Here is a 21036-nt window from a genome sequence, read left to right on the forward strand (position 1 = left end):
TGTTTTTTCTTCTGTAGTTTTGGAGCCTGTTCTGGAACTCGTTCTGTAGACCAGGCTGGCCTCGAACTCACAGAGATCTGTCCACCTCTGCCTCCCAAGTGTTGGTGGCGCCAGGCAAGTTTTACACCATTTTCAAACCCAGCTATTAAAGAGTTTAACATATACTACAAGGTGGCACACCTTCAAGCCCAGCTTGGCACACTTGCTTCTCTCTCTTCCCTGCCTCCTCTACTCCCTGCATCCATCCCTTCCTTGACAAGGTCTTATAACTAAGGCTTGCCAAGAACACTCACTTTTCACTCAACCTCCTGAATGCTGGAATTACATGCATGTAAGTCCATGCCCAACTAATGCTCCTTTTCAAAAAGAAAGAAGATGATGTAGGCCTACTTACCATGAAGACCCTGCTTTTTCTCTTAGTTGAGATGGCACTGTTAGGAAAAGGAAGACATTGGATATGGAGGTACTCTGGAGGGGAGACAGGAAGGATCCTTGCCAGCTGCAGAATCACAACGCACAACCTCCTTACTATAACTTGCTAGCCCCTCCCAAAGATGTTCCATCAAAGCTGGAGTGTGGCTCTGTAGTAAAGAGTTTACCTAGCAACGGTGAAGCCCTGGGTTCCATCCCCAGCACCACGAAAAACCAGCAGTGCCTGTAATCCCAACTCTTCAGAGGTAGATGAAGAACAATCAGGAATTAAGGTTATTTTTAGCTACAAAGTGAGTTTGAGCTCCTAGGCTGCACCGTCAGCTGGGTTCTGATTCTGCTTCTCTCAAATCACCAGTCACTAGTGCGCTCAACATAAAAGAAGTGGGAAAGAAGCTCAATTGTCCAAACCGGTGGTGGTGGCGGCACACTCCTTTTATCCCAGCACTCGGGAGGAGGCAGAGGCAGGCCGATCTTTGTGAGTTCGAGGCCAACTTGGTCTACAGAGCGAGTTCCAGGACAGCCAGAGCTACACAGAGAAACAGAGAAACCCTGTCTTGAAGAGAGAGAGAGAGAGAGAGAGAGAGAGAGAGAGAGAGAGAGAGAGAGAGAGAGAGAGAGAGAGAGAGAGAGAGATGTCCAAGAGTTCCCAACTTTGTTTTCACTTCAACGCGGCAGCCGGCTGGACTCGAGAGACCGCTTGGGGGCGACCGAGAACTCATAGTTTTCCCTTTAAGGCAGAGGCGGAAGACCAGAGAGAGAAGGCCTTTGTGTCGGCCGGATTAAAAAAAAAAATAGAGCCTCCCCTTTAAGAGGGCGGAGCCACTGTTCTGGCGGCGGCTTCGAAAACCAGCCTGGGCGCACACCCTTAGTCTCTTGGCTTTCCTCAGCTTCCGCTGTGGTCGTAAAGACGCTTCTCTCAGACCTGCTTCGGGAGTACGGTCGGCCACAGTGCCCCACTTGCATCTGTTTCCAGCTGGAGGTGAACCCCTTGAGTCTGACACGGCCCGGCCAATCCACCCGCCCGAGCTGAGCCGTCGTTATGGTAATGCTGAGCCCACACAGCCTCCGGGAGCGGGGGAGGGGGTCCCAGCTGCAGGGAAGCCAGACTCCGGGTTTGGGCTCCGTCCTCGGTGAATCTGCTCGGATGGGGTCTGTCCTGGAGGGGCTGGGTGTAGTCTGCAGACCTGGGCCCTTAGGAAGGGCACGCACGCGCTGGAGACCTTGTGAAAGGACCCTCCCCCGACAGACAGACAGACCTACAGACACTCGCTCCCACCTCCTTCCTTCCCCTCTAATTCCTTTCTGTCTTTGGAGAAATAGTGTCCCCAAGCGTCAGTGCCTTTTGGAATCGTCCACCCAATCCTCGTGACCCTTGAACATCTCCCCCTGCTCCCCTCTCCGTCCCACCAAACCCCTGGCTGTGGGTTTGACACTGGTCTGAACCTGCTGGATAGAAAGAAGAAACCGTAGACTGGGCATCCACCCTCGTGGGAACTTAGCTTTTGGGCTTTGGACTTCTGTAGGAATTAACCACTGCCTGGATTCTTAGACACAAGAGCTCAGTGCCAGGATCTATGGTACTTTCTTGTGTTGGACAAACCTTTGGGTGGGATGTTGTTGCAAAATCCTCAGGCCTGCCTTCCTGAGGTGGTGCTGGCACTGTAATCCCAGCCCTTATGAAAAGATCAAGTTCAAGGTCAGGATCTGGGGAGGTGGCTAAACTGGTAAAGGTGATTGATGGACTGAGTTCCATCCCTAGATCCACAGGGAGGGAGGAACGGACTCCCTCCAATTGCCTTCTTCTGATCAATACACCCACACAGTGGTGTCCCCCCCACACCAAATAAGTATTTTTATTTTTTATTTAGTTATTTTGGTTTTTTGAGACAGGGTTTCTGTGTAAGAGCCTGTCCTGGAACTAGCTCTTGTAGACCAGGCTGGTCTCGAACTCACAGAGATCTGCCTGCCTCTGCCTCCCAAGTGCTGGGATTAAAGGCATGCACCACCGCCACGCCGCCTGGCTAAATAGGTATTTTTTTTTATAAGAGTTGAATATTACCTTTGTCAACATAATGGATTTAAGGCCAGCTTGGGCTACTTGAGACCCACTGTCTCAACAATAAAAACTGTCAATCACTTGGGCACAGTGCTGACCCTGAAGATCTGCCTTTGCTTCCCTTGGCAGTCCTCTCTCTTTTCCCATTCCCCCTTTCTAGGAGTAATTCAGATAGATGATTATATTTTTTTACACTAAAGTATTTTTAAGTCTTTACCCAAATCGAATTTCTTCTCTCTTTCCTCCTCCAGTACTAGACAAACAAAAAGCAGAAAAACAATACCCTTGCTTGTCTTGTTAGAGCTGGGGGAAAGATAATGAATTCAGTATGTTCTTGCACTGTTTCTCCTCCAGCCTCAATTGCTTTGTTTTCCTTTTCAGACCTGTAGTTTTCAGAAGCTGTTTGCTGTGGAGGAGGAGTTTGAAGACGAGGTAGGAAAATGTTGCTGATCAGAGAGGTTGCAAAGAGGCCCTACGATGGAAACCCACGCTCAGAACATTTGGAGCAATCCCATCGGCGGATATGTCTCTTTTATATCTATGAGAAGCTGGGGATGTAAATAAATATGAGCAACCATCTAATTGGCACTATATGCTTGTAGTTCTAGTATTCAGGAAGCTGACACATGAAGGCCAGCCTGGGCTGCATAGAGAGACTGTCCAAGCAACAACAGCATATTTAACTTGTTTTTTTGTTTGTTTTGTATTTGGAAACAGGGTTTCTCTATGTAGTTCTAGCTCTCCTAGAGCTTGCTGTGTAGACCAGGCTGGCCTCAACTCACAGAGATCACCTGCCTCTGTCTCCCAAGTGCTGGGATTAAAGCCTGGGCCACCACTGCCCAGTTATATTTTACTGTCTTAAAGACAAAACAAGCCAGGAGTGGTGTTACACACCTTAATCCTAGCACTTGAACCAGAGGCAGGCAGATCTCTGTGAGTTCGAGGCCAACCTGGTCTACATGGTGAGTTCCAGGACAGGCAGGGCCCTGTAGAGAGACCCTGTCTCAAAAAAATAAACAAAACAAAGGGGCTGGAAGTAGGTACAGGTGCTGCTCATCTTGAAGCCCTGACCTCAATCCCTAAGCTCTGAATAAAACCAGTGAACATATAATTCTAGCATTTAAGAGGTCGAGACAACAGAATCGGAAGTTCAAGTTGAATTCTCTCCTGCACAGAGAATTCAAAGCTCTCCTGGGTCACATGAGATCCTGTCTCAAAAAAAGAAAACAAAAAACAAATTAGCTCCCTAATTGCAGCCATCATGTTTTTAATTATAAGGGCCTTCCTGGGAGCTGTCTCGAGGGTGATTTCATTCCCTCTCAGAATAGCGTACCTGAGGTGGGAAGGGTTCGTGAAGCGCCAGAGTGGGGGAGGAGACAACACAACCACATGGCTCGATACCCGAGGCAGCAACTGGCATGTGAACCCTGGCAGATTGTTTCCTAGCCGTCTCAGAAGATAAGAAATTGAAGGAGAAGGGCTGGAGAGATGGCTCAGTGGTTAAGAGCACTGTCTGCTCTTCCAGAGGTCCTGAGTTCAATCCCCAGCAACCACATGGTGGCTCCAAACCATCTGTAATGAGATCTGGCGCCCTCCTCTGGTGTGTGGGTATACATGGAGGCAGAAAGTTGTATACAAAATAAATAAATAAATCTTAAAAAAAAAAGAAATTGAAGGAGATACAAAGTCAGCATTGGACTCCCTCATCACTGTGTGAGCTGTACCCCGTGCCAATTAAATGAGAATTCTGGCAGGGGGATTTCAGTAAGTTGCTTGCTGGCCATGTGAACCACGGCAAATCCCTTTGTTCTCTGGCCTTCACGGGCCATTTCCAACAGGAACCTTTGCTTTTCTTTCATGGTGCTATTAATCAAACCACATCCCTAACCCTTCCAGAAGAGCTGTTTCTGGGTTTGTTGTTTGTTTGTAGACAGGGTCTCTTTGTGTAGTAAAGGCTTACCTTGAATTTGAAACCATCTTGCCTCAACCTCCCGAGTGCTGGGTTCACAGGCATGTCACACTGTGCTTGATAACAGGTATTTAGTCTTTCTAACTCCTCATGCTCAGAACCAGTGGGTATAGTCCCATCTAGGATGAGGACGTGGATATTTCCATCTTGATTTACCTGCCCCTGCTTCCTGAGTGCATGCTAGGGTTCAAAGTTCACGCTTCACACGCAGCAGGAGCCACCTTTGCTTCTCAGTTCCTCTCCTAACGTAGGGAATAAGGGTTCAGGTGGGTTCTTGCCATAGCTCTTGACTAGTCCAAGTTTCAAGTTCTTCTTTTACTTTCTTTTTTTTTTAAATTGTATATATGTATTATGTGCTTTAAAGGGAGACTGCTCGTTTGTTTCTCAACTGCCAAGACCCAAATAATCACACAGAAACTATATTAATTATAATACTGTTTAGACAAAGCTTAGGCATATTCCTACCTAGCTCTTATATCTTAAATTAATCCATTTCTATTAATCTGTGCATCACCACGAGGCTGTGGCTTACCAGATAAGGTTCTGTTCTGGTGTCTTTCTCCTTTGGCAGCTACCTAGTGTCTCTTTGACTTCACCTACTCTCTTTTTCTATCTCTGGATTTCCTGCCTGGCTTTTCTCTGCCAAGTCACTGGCTGAAACAGCTTTATTCATCAACCAATGAAAGCAACACATATACCAGAAGGACATCCCACATCATCGTGCGTGCGTGTGTGTGTGTGTGTGTGTGTGTGTGTGTGTGTATCTGTGTGTGTATAGTACTTGTTCATGTAGATGCCCATGGAAGCCAGAAGAGGGCATTGGATCCTCTGGAGCTGTAACAGATACTTGAGTCCCTGGACCTGAGTGCTGAGATCTGAACTCAGGTTCTCTAAAAGACTAGTGAGTACTCTTAACCACTGACCCATCTCTCCAGCCGCAACAAGTCTCAGGTTCGGCATCCATAAGATGAGGATTATTCATAGGATAATCACAGTACCTCTGAATATAGGGCCATTGTAAGAATTCCCTGAGAGTAAGTAAGTTGTAAGTAGCAAGTAGTAAGATACTTGTCTGGCACCTGACATCCGAGTATTTGTTGATGTTTTTGTTTTTGTTTTTGTTTTTTTTGAGACAGGGTCTCACTGTGTGGCCCTGTCTACATTAGAACTTGCTCTGTAGATCAGGCTGGCCTCAAACTCAGAGATCCACCTGCCTCTGCCTTCTGAGTGCTGGGATTAAAGGTGTGCACCACCACTGCCCACTTCTGCTTTGTTTTTAATGACAGTCTCAGCTTGGTCTGACCAGAATTGCTGTGGCTGAGGATGACCCTGAGCTCCTGATCCTCCTGCCTCCTGTCTCCACTGCTGCAATTGCTGTGTACCATCGCACCCAACTTTGTAGATTTTTGCCCAGTACTACCGGCTTTGTCAAGATGTGTCCCTGTCTTTTCTTTTCTTTTTTTTTTTTTAATAGGCCAGAAGAGGGCACCAGACCTCATTACAGATGGTTGTGAGCCATCATGTGGTTGCCGGGAATTGAACTCAGGACCTTTGGAAGAGCAGGCAATGCTTTTAACCACTGAGCCATCTCTCCAGCCCGTGTCCCTGTCTTTAACTTTTGGTTTTGGAGATGTGTCATTAAAGGCTGAAAGGGAACTGTGAAAGTGACCCTTTAGCAGGTTCAGGGAAATAATGGAATTAGATTCTGACTGTTCATTTTTGTTCCTTGGAAATGACAGACCAGTCCCTTTCTCGTTCAGTGTCACAGCTTAGTGTCAATTCTGTGGGAGGAGAGGGGACCATTAATCCTCAAGGTGATGAGGATCCTGCCATTCTGATTGTTGTTGTTACTGTGGTCCTGAGACGGTGTGGCTGGAGTGTGGCACTCTTGATGAACATCTAAACAGGAAGAACGTCGCGCTAACCCAGACAGCGAAGCAGCAGCAGGGGTGGGGGTGGATAGCACCTTCCTGTCACTTAATCCGCAGTTCTGACTCAGAGCACCCTCGGAACAGGTCTGCTGCTCTCGAAGGTGTCAATCTCACCTTGCTTCCCAAATGCAATCCATACTTAATATAACTTGCCTGAGAAGCTATATTTAACTTCTATTTGGCTGGATCCAGGGGCTCTCTGTCATACCGAAGACTGTGGGTGTGGGTGTTCTTGGTGGAGGCAGGGTGCACTAAGGACAGGCTGCAGGGCCAACAGGTTAGTTCCCTGAACACTAGCCCTTCTCCTTCAGATGGGTATGTGACCTTGTGAGGTACCTTCGACTTCTTGGTGCCCTGGAATGGTTTTCCTGTTGCTTTTCCAGTAAGCCTCCTCCCTGAGACTGAAGAGAAATACCTGAAGATATAACCTTAGAGTGCTCTGACAGAAGCCTGGTGGCCCACTGGTTCACAGGAGGATCATAAGTAGTGAAAAGTGCCATCATTGCCTTTCACATCTTGGTTGTGTGTGTATCTGCATACATACATACTATATGCTTAAACAGTAAAAGTAGAACTTATTTTTATTTATTTTTTTGAAGCAGTTTTAAATTCCTAGATGCAAAGACCCTGCACTCGTTCTAGCACTGGCCTTGAAATACCTTCTTGTGGGAGGTGGAGACAGAGTTCAGGAGTTCAAGGTCATTCTCCTCTTCAAGGTCTGCCAGAACTGTCTGAGCTACTGACTCAAAAACAAACAAAACCCTGATGCGAAAGATCTGCTTTCTCTGTTTCTTTGTAGGACTTCTTATCTGCTGTGGAGAGTGCAGAGAACCACTTGGCTGGTGCGCCATCCGGGAATGCGGGACACCTGTCCTCCAGACCGCAGGAGACTCTACAGGCACCATCAAAACTATTGCCATCATACCCCACTTCTTCGAGACAGCCAGTCCCAGGACTCTGTCTCCCTACTTCCAGCCTTCCCCAGACCACCAGGGACCCAGTTTGTCCAGGAGCAGTGTCGTTAAGACCCATCTCGATTTCTAGCAGCAGCGTGGGCAGTCAGCAAAGAAGGACACTAACGAAGGTCTTCCAGGAGTCAACACAACCCCGGCCCTCGGCCACACACTCTGGGCTTATCTTTGAGAGCCATCAGCAGGGCATTGGTGGCTTTGAGGCACCCGATCAAGATGAGTTTGACAAGACCCTGGCAAGCATGGAGCTGCAGGGAGCTGACTTGGAGCTAGAACTTGGAGTTGACACTGGAGCCACCCAAACCCTGCCCGCACAGCACCATGAGGATCCGGTATTGGCGAAAAAAGCCAGAGTGACCGACCTGAGTGGCTCTTTCCAAAAGGATCCCATTGTCCGCTGCAGGAATCCAGGGCTTTCCTTGAGACCTCGAGCCACAGGCAGCCTTCCTCTCCCAACTGCCTCAGCAGTTCCCCATGAAAGAGGCTCCCCTGTTACTGCACCTCAGCCTCCCCAAGTAGGTGGGAGACCCATTCAAAACAGCCCACAGAATTTGCCTGGTCGGCCATTTCAGTCTCCCAGAGCCTGGTCAAGTGGCACACCCCGTTTTCCTGGACCTCGACGTCCTCACTGCAGCTCCGCAGCATTTCCTCGGGGACCCTTGCCTTCCCGAGCCCCAGTATCTTTGGTCGAATCTCCTGCCAGCACTCCCAGAGGTGCCTCCACCCCAGTTCCTCAGCCAGCTCTGCAGACACCTCTAGTCACCAACCACCTGGTTCAGCTTGTCACTGCTACCAACCGGACACCTCAGCAGCCCTCACGCTCCTCCATTCGAGCTAAGACTCGCCGCCGCTTCCCTGGCCCAGCGGGACTTCTGCCTCACCAGGTAAGTGACCGCTTTTCCGGGACACTAGGATTCAGGGGAAGACAGCGGCTCAGTCTTAGACGCTCTTCACTGCTGCTCTTCACTGCCGGGAGAAGGCATTTGCAAAGGCTGGAGCGACGGCTCAGTCCATACAGTGCTTACCGTGTGAGCATGGTCTGCAGAACCCACGAGAAACACAAGACAAAACTGGGCATGGAGACACATGCTTGTAATCCTAACTCTAGTGAGGAGGGGAAACGATTCCTGAGCTTCACTGATCAAGCAGCGTAGCTTACTGGGGAAGCACTAAGACAGGGAAAGGCCCTGTCTTCAAAAACAAGTAGGGGCTGGAGAGATGGCTCAGAGGTTAAGAGAACTTGTTGCTCTTACAAAGGACCTGGATTCAATTCCCAGCCTCTACATGGTGCTCACAGCTGTCTGCTACTCCAATCTCAGGGGAGCTGACTCCCTTTTCCAACCTCTGTGAGCACCAGGCACACGTGTATATCCTGGCAAAACAGCCATAATTACTTATTATTTAATAAATAATTCTAAAAAGTACAAAAACGAGGTAAATGGTGCCTCAGGCCTCCCAAGGAGTACAACTGAGGTTGTCCTCTGGCCTCCACGTGTGTGCACAGGCATACACATGCACACACATATGTGTACAAAATAAGATCTGCAAAACTATAAAAATCAGAAGTGGGGAGAGGAGAAGAGAGTGGCTCAGAGGTCTGCGTTCAGCCCCAGCACTGTGGGGTGGGATGGCTTGCCTACAAGAGATTTCCTCAGTCAGGTTAGTGGAGGTAAGAAGGTCACCTTAGTTGTGGGAAGGTGGGGTCCTGGGCTGAGTGGAAAAGAAGGTAGACTGAGCACTAGCGTTCACCCCCCACTGCTTTCTGATGCTGATACAGTGACTGGCTGCACCAGGCTCTTGCCACTGTGAGTTCCCTGCAATGATCAAGTGTCCCTGTAAGTCAAAGGAAGCCTTGCTTTTAAAAAAGAAAAAAAGTAGACAGGAGGAATACTTGAAAATCCCCCTGTGAATAGTTCTTGTTGTGTGCTAGAATATCTGTTGTTTGCTAGCCCTAGACAGGAATATCTTCTCACTCATATGAGCCAAGCGGTAGATACTCGGCAACTTATTTGGAACTGAGAGTACATTGGAAGAAATAGGGTGCAGTGTGCGCAGGGGTCTTTCCTCGGCTCCTGGGGGCACACTGACTCTGCCTTGGCCTTGCTCAGGGGCTTTGGGTAGATGACTAGGAGGATAAAGGGGGGGTGGGGCTGTTCTTGGGGGCTGGCTCAGCAGTGGGAAGATGGAGCTCACAGAACCCTTCACTGTGGCTGGTGTTGGGGGCCAACCTGAGGAAGCTGGGGTTGGAAGGGAAGCACCCAACGCTTGTATGTTTATATGTGTGGGTGTTTATATGCACGCGGTGGTGGAGGGATAAGGTCCCTCAAACTAGTTTTGAGTTAGATCCCAGATTGCTTTGCTCTGGTTGCAGTTGGTATCTTCCTGGTGTGGCCTTCAAGAGAAACCCAGGGGGTGGTCTGCTCTTTCTCAAGAAGGACCTCTAGGAAAGCTGCTCAGTAGCCCATCTAGACCCCTCTATCTGGGTCACTGCCCCCTTCAGGCAGCTCTGGGTCTTGCTTCTGGGCCAGCTCCAGCTTCCTTGCATCCCCAAACTGATCCCCAAAGTGTCTTTTTTAAGCTACCCATGAGGCTCCTGAGATTGCGTTTGAAGCTATGTAATATGTGCTAATTGACCCTGATAGTTTCCTGAGCTCGTTATGTAACCCAGACAAGAGCTGTTCTCGTAAATAACAGCTGCTGAGTTTGCTCTCGCCTTCTCTCCCCCTTAGCATAGTGGGAAGAATTTGGAGGAGATCATGGTTGCCACACCCCAGACTCCAACTCATGGTGCTCTGGCTAAACTCCAGACTGAGGTAACTTCTTCTATGTAAATCTTCACTTCTTGGGCAACATTTAAAAGTGAGGGGTGGGTTGGAGAGATGGCTCAGTGGTTAAGAGCACCAACTGGTCTTCCAGAGGACCCGGGTTCAATTCTCAGCACCCACATGGCAGCTCACAACTGTCCGTAACTCCAAGATCAAGATCAACACCCTCGGGGCTGGTGAGATGGCTCAGTGGTTAAGAGCATTGCCTGCTTTTCCAAAGGTCCTGAGTTCAATTCCCAGCAACCACATGGTGGCTCACAACCATCTGTAATGAGATCTGGTGCCCTCTTCTCGCCTGCAGGCATATATGCAGACAGAATATTGTATACTTAATAAATAAATATTAAAAAAAAAGATCAATACCCTCACACAGGCATCCATGCAGGCTTAACACATAAATACACATAAACAAGGATATGTGTATACTGTCTCGAAAAAAACCATAAAAAGTGGGGCATTCTTGCATGCCTCTGTTGATGCTGCTAGGCCTATACCAAAGGGCAGTTGGGGAAGGCAGCCGTTTTACAGACATAGAATGAGGCCTGTCCTGATGCCATGGCTCAACCTATTCCATGTGAGAACAACAGGCCCAGCTACTGCATCTTTCCCTGGGGAGGAGAGTGTAATAAGTCTTATGAGATGGTATCTTGGGAACCCTCTCGGGTTTCTAGGAGCTGAGCTGGGAAGGATCCACCTTCATCTTGTCTCCGGGAGGTTCCCTTTCTGGTGGGTAGGTCCAGCTTCCCTCCCTCCTGGGGCTCTAATTGGCTTATTCTGTCTTCAGACCCACCTCTGCTTTTAATTCTCTCAGTGTAGCTTTTTGCTGCAGCTCCCCAGAGCTGACTGTCCACTTCAGACTCAAACCTGGTAGTAATCGTCTAGATCCAAACCTGGTAGTAATCGTCTGGATTCAAAGCCATTGTTGATTTCAAGGCAGCTTATGGTTAGAACCAGGGGCATCTCCGGGAATGGTGGTGCACACCTTTAACCCCAACACTCAGGAGGCAGAGGCAGGCTGATCTCTGTGAGTTCGAGGCCAGCCTGGTTTACAGAGCAAGTTCCAGGACAGCTAGGGCTGTTAAACAGAGAAACCCTGTCTTGAAACAAACAAACAAAAAAGAGCCCTTATTGCTTTTGCAGTCAACCTTTGTTCTGCTCCCAGCACCCACAGCAGGTGACTCACACCTGCCTATAACTCCAGCTGCAGGCAAGCTGGTGTCCTCTTCTGGCTTTTCAGAGTACCTGAATGCACATGTGTACCTACACATACTTAGGCCCACATATTTACCCATAAAGCAAATAAATCTTTTGAAATAATAAAAGAAAATGGATAGCCTTTGCTTCATTGTAGTTAAAGTCAGAACCTGATTTGAAAAGAAAAAAAAAAAGATTAAAGGTGGTGATGCTCACTCACCTTTAACCCCAGAGGCAGAGACAGGTGGATTTCTGTGAGTTCAAGGCCAACCTGGTCTACAGAGCGAGTTCCAGGACAGTCAGAGCTGTCACACAGAGAAATCCTGTCTCAAAAAAGCAAAGAAAGAGAGAAAGACCTTTGTTCTGGCTGCGTAGTGAAAGTTTCAGGGTGCAGCCCGGTCACAAACCACTTTCTGTTCACTGCGGTAACTGAGAGGCATTCCTCCCCCTCCCCCACCCCAGGAACTCACTTTCTCTCACCATCTGCCCTGCCTCAGTCGAGGGTCTCTCCCAAGGTCGGTCCACTAATTCAGGCTCCGCTCTGCTCTGTGGTGCCAGATTGTTGCTAGTTCCCAGGGATCAGTGGAAGAAGATTTTGGGCGAGGTCCCTGGCTCACCATGAAATCTGCTCTGGGCCTGGATGAGCGAGACCCCAGCTGCTTCCTCTACACCTACAGCATTGTCATGGTGCTGCGCAAGGTAAGGGTCTGGGGAAGGAGTCTCTGCTGCCTGCTCCACCGTAAAGAGGCCATCTGCCCCCTCTTACTGCAGTCCTGTCCCTGGAGGGCAGCCTGGAGTCCCTTGGGTTGTCTGTTTGCACTGTTCACAGTTCTGAGCAGTGTTAGGCATACCTCTGCACTTCAGGTACCAGACCGAGAGACAGAGATTAAGCACATTCCCACCCTGAGAACTCCTAGTGGTCTCTTATAGACAGATGCATATTGGTACATGTATCTGTAAGTCCCCGCCTGTGGCCTACTGTGATGGACTGAGCCACAAAATTGATAAGAGGAAAGACATCTAAGAGAGAAAGAAGGACCTGCCAGCTCCAGCCTCTATAGGGAGCAGAAGGCCACCCTTGTACCTATCTTGGCCTGCCCTGAAGGAAGGCTGTTACCATTCCTTGGTTGCCATGGGGAGTTACATGCAGGCATAGCTCAGTGCATGTGTCTCCTTGTAAGCAGGCGGCCCTCAAGCAGCTCCCCAGGAACAAGGTCCCCAACATGGCAGTGATGATCAAGTCCTTGACTCGGAGCACAATGGACGCCAGTGTGGTTTTTAAGGATCCCACAGGTAAGGAGTGGGTCCTGGTGCCACTGGGGTCAAGAGATGAGAGATGAACAGCCCACTTCCCAGCCAGGGCTCAGACCCTTTGCTGTGCCCTTGTTCCTGAGATGGAGGCCATGTGGTTTTTGCAGGGGAGATGCTTGGAACAGTGCACAGGGTTCTTCTGGAAACACACCAGAATGAGCTGAAGCCTGGCTCGGTGCTGTTGCTGAAGCAGGTAGGGAGCTCCAGAAGGGACCTGCTGTGGGGAGGAGCCCCAGGGTGTCCTTGCTTAGCTAGCTGCCTTCCCTCCACTGCCAGCCTAGGAGAAGCAAGGCCCTGGTTTGTTGGAGCTGAGAACAAGCCTCCGACCAGTGGGCTGCTCCACTCGTCAAGGGTAAATGTGGATGGAGAGTTGTATTTGAGGGTGATAGGTGGTTCTGTTGGGGCATCAAGGCTAAGGCAGGAGTGAATGTGTGAGCTCGGGGCAAAGGACAGGAAGCCAAAGGACAGCTGGCTGCTGCTGATCATCTAGCAGTGCCAGGAGCCCCAGACACTGACTCCCCTTCCCACCTCCACCTCCAGATTGGAGTGTTCTCTCCTTCACTCAGAAACCACTACCTCAACGTGACACCCAACAACCTGGTCCATATTTACAGTCTAGATTCTGGGGACAGCGACTGCCTCGAGCCACCTCAGCCCTTGCCCAAGGTAAGTGGGGCAGGGTAGACGGTGACCAGCAGAGCTTTCCTGCCTGATTTCTTTCGTTTCTTCCTTTCCTTGTCCTGGAGCAAAGGACAGGCACTGTGAAGGGGGCAGTTCTGCCTTTGGGAACACTAGTCTCTGCTGCCCCTGCTCCAGCCGCCTGCCAGTCGCTGAGTAACAGTACCTGTAAGAGCAGCTGGCTTCCTGGTGATCCCTGAATGTCTGATGGCAGGCTTGATCATCTGAGAAGTTAGGAGTCACCTGAGAACCAGGCAAGGGCCCCTGGGGGTGGTGGCACAAAAGGATAGAGGGTCAAATCCGCGCCAGATGGCTACACAGAACAGGGAGTACAAATGGCCTGTCAGGTGAGCTGGCCCTTGCTCTGAGACTTCCCTCTTGGTCTCTGCCTCTGGTAGGCATGCGCTGGAGCGCAGCCTTCAGGAACTGAGGCGAACATTTGGTGTCTGTGGGAGCTAAAGAAAGCTCCAGGCAGGTCTACCCAGCCGGATCCTGGGGACTTCACCTTTAGGTTCCTGGCCTGGAGGAGGGCAGGAGACCTGGGTCTTGTCCAAGTTCTGCTAATGATTTCTGCTATGACCTTGGGCAAGCCTTGTTCCTTCCCCTGTTTTTGTACTATCTATAGAACAAGTGTTTGCCTTGATGACCTCCAGTCACTGTAAACCTCTACCTCTAGTCTTTTGCTCGTATTTCCTCTTTCCCCTGGGCCATTTTATCTGCCCTCACAGCTACCCCACCTCTAGCCTTCATTTCTCTTTAATAGTCACCCTTCCTTGTGTGTGTGTTTGTGTGTGTGTGTGTGTGTGTGTGTGTGTGTGTGTGTGTGTGTGTAGGGTTTTCTTGTTGTTATTTCTTTCTCTTTTTAAAGACATATTCATTGTGTTTGCCTGCATGTGTGTACCATGTGTGTGCTTGGTTCCTGTGGAAGCCAGAAGAGTGCGTCAGATCTCCTAGAACTGGAGTTATAAGTGGTTGTGAACCCGAATCCTCTAGAAGAACAGCATGTGCTCTTAAACACTGAGCATTATCTCTAGTCTTAATAACCACTTATTTTAATCCCAGGCTAGCTTCTCAACACACTGGTGAATGGCCTCTTTACCTTCTGTGATGGTCACGCAGAGTCCCTAAGACACAGACACTGGTAGAACCTGGAAAGATGAGTCTAGAGGCCTGTTTTGGTTTGGTTATTGCTGTTGTGGGTGTCTGGTGTTTCATTTCTCTCCCTCAGCTTGGGCCTGGGTGATCTGGTCCCCACCCCATTCCCTTATTGTGTCTTTGTCCTGAAAGGCCCTCCCTTTGAGGTCATCTGGGTAGGGGCACCCCCACTCTAGGGATTTCCGGGGCATTGAGCACTTGTAACCAGATCCACTGTCCTCAGAATCTAGGAAGCTTCCATGGAAACCTCCAGCCTGATGTGGCTGCCGAGCCCACACAGGGCCTCAGCACAGCACAGAACTCCGTGGTGTCTCCTGAGGAAGAGCTCCCAGAGGCAGGTAAGGCACACAGCTCCTCAGCATCTTCTGCCTCACTCAGTGAGAATGCTGTGCAGTTAGCTGTGCCTTCCAGCTCCTGCTGTACCTCTATGGACTGGTACAGCGTTCCTCAGAAATCAGAGGCTGTCTTGTTGAGCAAGCCTGCAGCCTTGTTAAGAGCCGCTACTCTCTGTAACAGTGTGGTAGAGCTGGGTAAAGCACACACAGTGTGACCCATAGCTCCCCCATTCACTGGCAGTACCTTAGCTGCAGAAGGAGACATCACCAACCCCTGGGTGCATGGCACAGTTGTGTCCTATTTCAAGTCCTCATGAGCAGATCATGGAGGCAGATTTCCCACTCTACCCACATTCAGGATCCCCAAGGTGCTGTGGACAGTGCCAAAGAGTCACATACCCATGTGGCCAGGAGGATGGGGACACAAACCTGAGCGGATCAACTGGATGGAGCTACCCTCAGGTGGAGCCATCATGTCCCATCACTTCCTTAGCCTTCGATTTCAGAAATTCAAGCCTGCATGGTCTGGAGGCAGTAGGATTATGAGTAAGCATCTCAGACCAACCACATTCACAATATACCAATATGTAAGCCACAGAGCCCATTTGTTTAGATCCTACATGGGAGAGTCTGCCCCTACTTTTTTTGTTGTTGAGACAGGGTTTCTCTGTAGCTTTGAAGCCTGTCCTAGAATTTGCCCTACAGACCAGGCTGGCCTTGAACTCACAGAGATCTGACTGACTGCCCTTTGTGCTGGGGTCTTGTGTTGTCTGGAGTCCTGCACTCTCCTGTAACAGCTGCTGACCCCATTGCTGTCTGAGGAAGTTGCTGGTGGGCAGAGTGGGCTGTAGAACAAGGCGCCCATGACGGGGCTGAGGACAGATAGATAGTTCCTGCTGTTTGCTGAGATCTAGCTTCACCCTGCTCCTCCCTTCATCCCAGATGGTTTTCTCCAGCCAGCCATAGCATAGCTCCCACAGGGCAATTTCTGCTATTTTATGTTTGCTTGGTTTGTTTTTCTTTTTTTCTTTTTTCTTTTTTTTTTTTTTTTTTGTTTTTTCAAGACAGAGTTTCTCTAGCTTTGGAACCTATTCTAGAACTAGCTCTTGTAGACCAGGCTGGCCTCAAACTCTGCCTCCCAAGTGCTGGGATTAAAGGCATGCACCACCACTGCCCAGCAATTTCTGGTGTTTTGAGACAAGAGTTTCTTTTTTTTTTTTTTTTTTTTTTGGTTTTTCGAGACAGGTTTTTTCTGTGGTTTTGGAGCCTGTCCTGGAACTAGCTCTTGTAGACCAGGCTGGTCTCGAAGAGTTTCTGTATAGTCCTAGCTGGCCTGGTGCTCACTATACAGCACAAGCTGGCATCAAACTCACAGCAGTCCTTTTGCCTTAGCCTCCAAGTGCTGGCATTAAAGGCAAACACAGCTATGCTCAGCCCATTGGGCAACTTTTTCCTTGCTGTAAGCAAATACCAGTCCCACCTGCCTGAATACAATGTTAGTCACCTTAATTAAACTCTGAATGCTCCCCAGTCTACCTTCTCCCTTTCCTCCCAGCAGCAGCTACTGAGTGCTCTTGCCAGACCCAGAGCTGGGCTCTTGGGTGTAGTTTATAGTCCACCTTCCCGGTCCCCATCCTGTCCTGGAAGTGGCAGCAGGTAGAGCCTGAATAGGCTCACTTTGGGCAAGTCACTGCACCTCTTCAGAGTTTGTTCTCTCGGTAAAGTGGGTTTTATCCCAGCAGCCACCTAAGATACCCCGAGAAGGTTGTTGGGGTGGAATGAGCTCACAGTGAATGTGCCCTCAGGTTCACCAGCGTCAGCGGCGTCTCCAGCTTCCTGTGCACCACATCCAACAGCTTTCGTCAGGAGGGCTTTCTCTCTCTTCTTTTTCATTTTATCTATCGGAAAGGCAGGCATGCTGCCACATGTGAAGGTCAGGACAACTGTGGGAGTCAGCCCTCCTCTGCTATGTAGGTCCTGGGACTACCTGCTGGCCGTCTTGCAACCCAGGAATGCACGCACCTGTCTCCCCCCCCCCCCGTTTTTTCTTTAAAGACAAGGTTTTTCCTGTGTAAACCTGGCTCTGTAGACCAGGCTGGTCTCGAACTCAGAGATCTGCCTGCCTCTGCCTCCCGAGTGCTGGGATGAAAAGCACGTGCCACCATGCCTTTCATTCTTCATGCCCACCCAGGCATTTCAGGATTTGGGTGCTGTCTCCCACTGTCAGCTGAGAGCCTAGGTTGACAGATTGTCACTCCTAGCACATAGCCCTCATCCAGTGAGAGTTGCAATAGGAAACCTCAGACTCATTCCTGCTCATCACCGCCTCTGGACAGAAGGGAAAGAAGCCACTAAAAAGTGGAATTCCCCATTCCTACTAGGATGGCCCAGAGATTGTATCCTGCCTTCTGTGGTGCATGTGTTTGTAGGGAGACAAGGAAAGGTCGATCATGCCAGTCTCAGACCCAGCGGTATGGGCATAGTGCCCCAGAGGAGCACATGTAGCTAGGTCAAGGTCCTCCCAGAGGCTGAGGGCTTCAGATCTGAGTTCCATGGAATTCTATGGTTATTACCGCATCTACTCACGTCCACTTCCCCCTGCAGATGACCTGGATGGACTTCTGAGTGAACTCCCTGAGGACTTCTTCTCTGATCCCAGTTGGGGCTGTCTCAAGACAGGACACCCACCGTGAGCTGGCAGTCTCTGTCCCCAGACAAGCTCTAGGTGCATCTGGTCGTGTCCAAGGGAGAGAGAGGCCGGTGCAGCTGGAGACTAGACAAGGTCATGGTCTGCTGCCTCCTCGTGGCACCTTCCTGAAAGTCCCGATGATGAGCAGTGTGCTGCCGCAGCCTGACAGCTTCCTCTGTGGACATCCTGGAAATCTGAACAAGGCGAGCTCTCCAGCCTCCCTGGAAAAGTGTGACCCTCCCACCTCATCTTAACTTTAGGGATGTTGGGCCTGGTTTCCTTGTCTTCGGTCCCCTGACAGCTGCAGAGCCCAGAGGAGCCACAACCACAGCAAAGGTGACCTAAGGCTATAGCCCACGCCCTCAAGGGTGATGGTGGGGTTCAGGCTATTGTACCTGGTTCTGAAATAAAGGAGCCCTTCCTCATCTGCCACCCCCTCCTTCCCACACATACTTCTCCATTCTCTGCTGGCAAGAGCAGTCAAGCTCCAGCAAGGCAGAGCAAACATTCACTCTGTGTGTGTGTGTGTGTGTGTGTGTGTGTATACACGTACGTATATACACTCTTACCCCCTTGCCTCCCTCCTCCCCTTCTTCTCTTTTTCTTTTTTTTTTAAATTTTATTTTATGTGTATGGGTGTTTTGCTTGCATATATGTCTGTGTGCCAACTATATGCCTAGTGCCCTTGGAGGCCAGAAGAGGGCTTTAGATCCCTTGGGACTAGAGTTACTAGTGGTTGTGACCAGGCTGGCCTTGAACTTGTAGAGATCCTCCTGTCTCTGCCTCCAAGAGTACTAGGATTAAAGGTGTGTGCCACCACTGCCCAGCCCTTCCTTCCTTTCTTTTCCTTTCCTTTCCTTTCCTTTCCTTTCCTTTCCTTTCCTTTCCTTTCCTTTCCTTTCCTTTCCTTTCCCTTCCCTTCCCTTCCCTTCCCTTCCCTTCCCTTCCCTTCCCTTCCCTTCCCTTCTCCTTCCTTCCTTCCTTCCTTCCTTCCTTCCTTCCTTCCTTCCTTCTTTCTTTCTTTCTTTCTTTCTTTCTTTCTTTCTTTCTTCTTCATAGCACTGTATCCAGGCTGGCCTCAAATTTTACATCAGTCTGGCCTTGAACTCATGGTCTTCCCACCTCTGATTCCTGATACTACAGGAATTCCTGATATTACAGGCATGTGCCATGGCACCTGCTCCATTGATCTCAATGGACCAATATTGCTACATTATCATTAGCTATGCTCCACACTTTCTCAGGTTTGTTGGGTTTCTCCTCTATCCTCTCCCTCTCTCTGAACCCATTTTAGGATCTTGAGGCTCCTCTTGGTTTTGGTAGCTTCTCAGGCTTGTCTTGGTTTGGATGCCCCCAGTGATGCTGAGAAAGATCAGTCAGACTTTCTTGTTTTAGATTATTTATTTATTTATTATGGTTTTTGGGGGGCAGGGTCTCTCCGTGTGGCCCTGGAACTCACCCTGTAGACCAGGCTGTCCTCGAACTCACAGAGCTCCACCTGCCTCTGCCTCCCGTGTGTCACCACACCCAGCTTCGATTTAATTTTTATTATTCTTTTTTTGTTTGTTTTTTGTTTTTCGAGACAGGGTTTCTCTGTAGCTTTGGAGCCTGTCCTGGAACTAGCTCTGTAGACCAAGCTGGTCTCATAATTTTTATTATTTTTATTTGTGTGTGAGTGTGCACATACGCCATCTGCATGTGAACGCCTGCAGAGTTCAGAAGACCATGTAGAAACCCTGATGTGTGGGTGCCCAGGCTCTGCTGAGCCAGCCCTTTAGCCGCCAGTCGAGCATCCTGTAAGATGTCTCTGGGAATCTGTTAGTAAGATGCCATTCTCTTGACTTTTGTCTGGCAGTGCTGGGAATTGATCCTTGGACTTGTAGGTGCTCAACCTTTGCTCCATCCTCCTCTGTTCTTTTGTTGGTTTGTTTGTTTTGATCTTATTTTAAGGCAGGGTATCACTAAGTTACCTGCTCTGGCCTTAAACTTGGCAATCCTCCTGCCCCAGCCTCCCAAAGAGCTAGGTCTACCGTTTTGTACCCTCAGGCCTATCTTCTCCCCTCCTAAAAGGGTATCCATGGGCCTAGGTCACCTTAACTGAGGAAATGTCTGTTAGGATTGTCCTCTGTAAAATGTCCCCTCCCTCTACCCTGTACTGTTTGGAAGGCAGTCCGGTGGTGTGCCGCTAACCGAGCATGAGGGAGTTCTGTCCTCCTAAGGGCAGATCTCTCATCGACTAGGCTGAGTTCTGTGTGGCTGTCAGCTTCTTCACCTGCTCATCGTTTATATTAATACAGACCCGGTTCTTCATTTTACCCCTTGAGCTCTGATGCAGCTTTGTTTCCTTTGTTGCTTGGGATCCCCAGTACTCTTCTCAGCACCAGCTCTCAGACCACGATTGACAAGAGCCTGGGTGGGGCACAAAAGGTCCCAGTATTCAAGCTGCCAACCTGTTATCCTTCCCAGAATGAAGGGCAGAGAGGAAGCAGGCTGAAGAAGCCCGTTTGACGGGCAGCACCCCCGCCTCAGCTGTCACTGAGTGACTAGGAGTGAAGGCTCCATGCTCCCACTGCTCGGAGACTGATCCCATGAATCTAGTCACGGGTGGGGCCGTAAGCAGCTGGAGAGCTGCTGGCTGTAGGGAACCTTGGTCCAAAAGGCTGTTGCGCTGTAGGCCAGAGCAGCATAGGCCTTGTTTTCTGTCCCCTTGCATTTTCACGGCCTCCTCTTCTGCCTAACTCTGTTTCCATCTTAGACCTGGGCCAGGCCCTTCTAGATGTTTGCACTGGGACATCTCCAAGCCCTGGTCCCCCTGTCCAGTCTCAACTAAGCCCAAACTGTTTCAGATCCTGGTTTCTTGGGTGCTTCATTGTTCCCCAGACTGAACTCCCAGAAGGCAGACTGAACACCCTGTTCCCTTCAGTTCAACTTCTGGCCCCTTCCTCTGCCTCAGAAGCTAATGATAAAACCTACACACTGGTATCTCTGGGGGACAAAGCTATAGTCAGCACTTTCAGGCTTGTGAGGCAAGAAGACAGAGGTTAGGCTATGACTGTTGTATGCCTTAGGGGATAAAGGGACACCCACCACTTTATCCCTTCTTGGCCCCACCTTGCTTTTGTCAGATTCCCAACCCTGGGAACTCAGCTGTGGGTGCTCAGCCAGGTCGTCAGCAGGGCAATTAAAATACTGTATGGCTTCCAATAGGATTAATCACAGCTGCATCCATAGAGGGGCCTTTCTCTGAGGATCTTCAAACCCTCGTTGGACATGATCTCATTCTTTTCTGGGAACCCCCACTCTGGAGCCCTACCAAGAAGCTGGGGCCCAGCAGAGAATGAGCGGAGGATGAGGGCAATGAATGTCGGAAGAAGACCAGGTTGCTGCCACCCACCTGGGCAGATAGAGGAGCATTTGATCTGGCAGAGAATAGGGACCTTCATTCAATGCTCAGGAGAGGCCAGCCTGCCGTGAGCCAGGTGCTCCTAAA

The 21036-nt window shown here is 49.7% G+C and overlaps 1 protein-coding gene across 1 annotated transcript; it reads left to right on the plus strand.

Moving 5' to 3' along the window:
• Positions 1-1274: 1274 nt before the first annotated feature.
• Positions 1275-17972, plus strand: Hrob (homologous recombination factor with OB-fold). Its single transcript, XM_075990561.1, has 10 exons — positions 1275-1474; positions 2870-2920; positions 7188-8243; positions 10089-10172; positions 11937-12077; positions 12563-12671; positions 12797-12882; positions 13230-13355; positions 14746-14860; positions 17462-17972. The coding sequence occupies exons 1-10, from the start codon at positions 1472-1474 to the stop codon at positions 17548-17550; spliced, it is 1860 nt and encodes a 619-aa protein (XP_075846676.1). The 5' UTR covers positions 1275-1471; the 3' UTR covers positions 17551-17972.
• Positions 17973-21036: the final 3064 nt, after the last annotated feature.

The sequence above is a fragment of the Microtus pennsylvanicus genome, chromosome 11 (assembly GCF_037038515.1).
Source record: "Microtus pennsylvanicus isolate mMicPen1 chromosome 11, mMicPen1.hap1, whole genome shotgun sequence".
NCBI classification, from domain to species: domain Eukaryota; kingdom Metazoa; phylum Chordata; class Mammalia; order Rodentia; family Cricetidae; genus Microtus; species Microtus pennsylvanicus.

Excerpts from the sequence above, each read along its gene's own strand:
- Hrob (XM_075990561.1), top strand. Across the intron at positions 8,244-10,088 it reads CGGGACTTCTGCCTCACCAG|CATAGTGGGAAGAATTTGGA; the intron begins GTAAGTGACCGC and ends TCTCCCCCTTAG. Across the intron at positions 12,672-12,796 it reads GGTTTTTAAGGATCCCACAG|GGGAGATGCTTGGAACAGTG; the intron begins GTAAGGAGTGGG and ends TGGTTTTTGCAG.